The sequence below is a fragment of the Cyprinodon variegatus genome, unplaced genomic scaffold (genome assembly GCF_000732505.1).
Source record: "Cyprinodon variegatus isolate N-32 unplaced genomic scaffold, C_variegatus-1.0 Scaffold348, whole genome shotgun sequence".
In the NCBI taxonomy this organism is placed as follows: domain Eukaryota; kingdom Metazoa; phylum Chordata; class Actinopteri; order Cyprinodontiformes; family Cyprinodontidae; genus Cyprinodon; species Cyprinodon variegatus.
The window spans coordinates 134,887-138,259 of NW_015150801.1; the positions used below are offsets into that span (position 1 = coordinate 134,887).

Sequence of the window (3,373 nt, forward strand, 5' to 3'; positions counted from 1 at the left end):
CACATACAAGATCATCTGCTCAGGTAAACAGTAACTCCGCTCTTCTGATCTGTACCAAACTTATAATTAAGTTTCTGTCCTGAAGTGACATAGACCTGCAGCAAGACAAAGCTAGAATCAAACCAACAATTTTTGTTTAACAGGATGCTGCTTTACCACTTCAATAGGCCCCCCTAATGGGAAATCTTTTATGTATAGTTTGATTAGTCCTCTAGACTTGCTTTTAGAGAAATGGTTTCTTTCATCCACCAAAGAAGTTACACATGGAAAAACCAAGATGTTTTTTTATGGATTATGATGATTTTGAAGGGTGTCATCTCTCTAATTCATCCATGGGTCTGTTTACTTTTAATTCACATCATAAATGCTCAATTTTACAGGAGCTTCCTACTTGTGCCTTTTTTTCCAGATTTTTTGGGCACTATTGGCCTTTATGTGACAGTAGACAGCCAGGAAAGGAAGTGGAAAGAGGAGAAGTAAAAGTCTTTTGATTGGGGGTCAGAACCTGGCATGGCTGAGGCAGGGAACAAGGCCTCTGCAAATGCAGGCATCCAGCCAAACTCTCTCTAGCCTGCTTTGCTCTGGAAATCCTCCACTTTGTTTCTTTCCTAATTACCTTAAATCAGGAAGAAAGAAATCTGGTTTCATTTCAAATGCAGCCCTGAAACCAGTAATGAAACGACACCCTACATTTGGCGTTATATAAGTGTTCTTTTTTAATACTGACCTTCAAAATGTCAGCTTTCACATGACAGGATGGTTTCCATTTCTGCACTGATCCTTAACTCTAAACGAGTGACGGGTATGTGCTGTGGACAACTCAGACGCTCAGGTCATTTTAAGCATGAACCACAGTAGCCAATAAACTCATCAGAAAATGTTCAGTCAAATACTGACGGACTGGTTTACAACTTAAGGCGAGGCGCCGGCAACAAAGTGAAGGAGAAAAGCTGAGCTTTGAAAAGTTCTTCTATTAATAAAGATGTTTTTAAATGTTTTTATTTATGTCCATTATGACACAAACGGACCTCTATTCACTGGATCCAGATCTGTTTGGTGAAAATGATTCTCAACTACTGACAACAAATACAGAACATAAGGGGCTCTCAAATCAGTATCAGTATCTAATATTATTAATGTCTAAAATTTTAACAGTTGAGTAGAAGAAAAATATTGCATGAAAATAAAATATTGTTTTTGAAGCATTTTTATGTACATTTTGTTACAATATGACCTATTTGTGGACGGGTTAAGAAGAAAAATCCAAAAAGAGCAAAATCCTACTTAAAACATCAGCGTATTTTGCTGATAATTTGTACATTTTTTCAAGCCTTGTGGAGCCACTGTCTTGAGAATTTAATATGATGAGGATCTTATTAACTGTGCTGTGCACCTGATTCTCAGAAAGCATAAAAAAACAATTATTAAACTGCAATTGACTCTAAGCAGTATAATAAGAATTGGTTATGAATTGTTAACCACTTGGTTAATTTCCGGCGTCACAAGGACACAGGAAATGTTCCCGTGAAATTTGATGTTTTTACTTAAAACATGAGTTCCATGGCAGCCAAACTGCATCAGTTTAAAAATAATTTAAAAAAAGAGGACCTTTGGTGAAACCCTGCTGGGATGATATTCTAATATTTGAAGGCAGCAAATGCATGGATGGAATAATTTGATTGGCTAAAAGCCAACTTTAACCCTTTTAATGCCAAATGTATCGTATTTGATACATACGGTTTCTGAAATGTTTTGCGTCTGACACCTTTTGCATAATTTAATGGTAAAAACTTCGCTCAAAATCCTATTGTACGCAATCAGATATACCTGATAACAGCCAGTAGAAGACTACACAAAAAATAATCTTGACTTATCGCATAGTAATAAATTATTGATATCAAAAATGTATTTCTGTTTTTTCTTTTTACATATTTTGTTAAAAGGGCAAAAAAGGAATTCAAACCAAAAAAAAGTAATTTTCTGTTTTGTTTTATTCTTGGATCAGGCTTCAAAGGGTTAAGTCAACAGGTCTACACATTTTATCATTTGAATTATTTTATTTACGAATATCTGCAGTAGAATTTGTCCAGGTGAAATGTTTGCTCGCTAAACCGAAGTAAAAGGATAAATAAAGCAAGAAAAATCAACTAGATATCTGCACAGGTTAAAAATTCAGGATTATAAATTCAGTGTCTAAAAACTTGAATTCTTATGAGACTGTTTCTTTTATAAAATGTGAAAACAATGGTTCTTTTATATTTTCCAGGGTAACTTTTCATGGACCCAAAGGAGAGCAGGTCAGGGAACTACGGCAGATAAAAAGATTAATTTAACACTATTATGACAGAAGAATCCAGCGATGGTATCCTGTGAGGTTATATAAAGTACTGAGGTAGGACTGGAGAATGTCGTAAAATGCAGCTGTGGTATTATGGGGATTTGGAACAGCTGTGAAGGAGGCAGGCAAACAGGCAGACTGTTAGAGCAGAGCTTCCCAAAGTGAGGTGTTTTTTACAATCACTATGAGGTGACCACTGAGTTATTAAATTCTTAAATACCATGAAATAAGAAGATATAACATTTAATTACTTGGTTACAGGATTTAAATATGAAAACTATAATGTAACATATACAATTAAACAATTAAATGTACCAAGAAATATAAAAAAATACATTCAAATTGACTCATTAAATAATTAAATAATATTCAAATTCTATGTGTTTAGAAATGATTATAATGAGAACTTTATTTCATGCACATAAACATAAGGTAAAGTAATAATATATTTTAAGGGGTCTTTAAAGAGTAAAGTAGTTATATTAATTATTGACTTAAATGTTGAAGAAATAATGTAACTGTCATCGTATGATTTAGGTTTGATTCTATTCTTGCAAAATTGTCACAGCCTTTCTAATTACAGAGAAAAAGGCAGATAAAATAAGTTTCTATCCAGGTTCTTTTACATGTTTCTGTGTTTTTTATTGCAGGTGGATCAACTCTTCCAGCGGCAGACTCCAGTTTCCAAACTCCCCTGAAGCAATGTTTCTATGGGTGGGACCTAAAGCCACAGACAGACAGACTGAAAGGAAGTAAGACGTTTATTCAGAAATCAGCTTTCTTTGCAGCTTGATCGATTAATTCATATATATACCATTAAAGTGTTTTGATCCTGTTCAGTTCTATTTATCAGAGGATTCGGGACTATGAGGTCCTGGACAGACGGAGGACAGTGACGGCTCTGAGGGCAGGCGAGGACAGAGCCATCCTGTTGGGCCTCAGCATGGTGATTTTCTCTCTAATGATGTACTTTGTCCTCGGTATCACCATACTGCGGTCTTACACTGACAGGTAAGAAAAACTAGCACGATCTAT

General features: G+C 35.1%; 1 protein-coding gene across 2 annotated transcripts in view; it reads left to right on the top strand.

The window, feature by feature from the left end:
- Positions 1-3,373, top strand: part of kcnmb2 (potassium channel subfamily M regulatory beta subunit 2) — a 21,202-nt gene that overhangs the window by 12,596 nt on the left and 5,233 nt on the right. For both annotated transcript variants that reach the window (XM_015385793.1, XM_015385792.1), the window contains exons 2-3: positions 2,989-3,090; positions 3,179-3,349. In XM_015385793.1, the coding sequence (XP_015241279.1) occupies positions 3,041-3,090; positions 3,179-3,349 (221 nt within the window). In that variant the 5' untranslated portion in view covers positions 2,989-3,040. The remainder of the gene's footprint in view (positions 1-2,988; positions 3,091-3,178; positions 3,350-3,373) is intronic.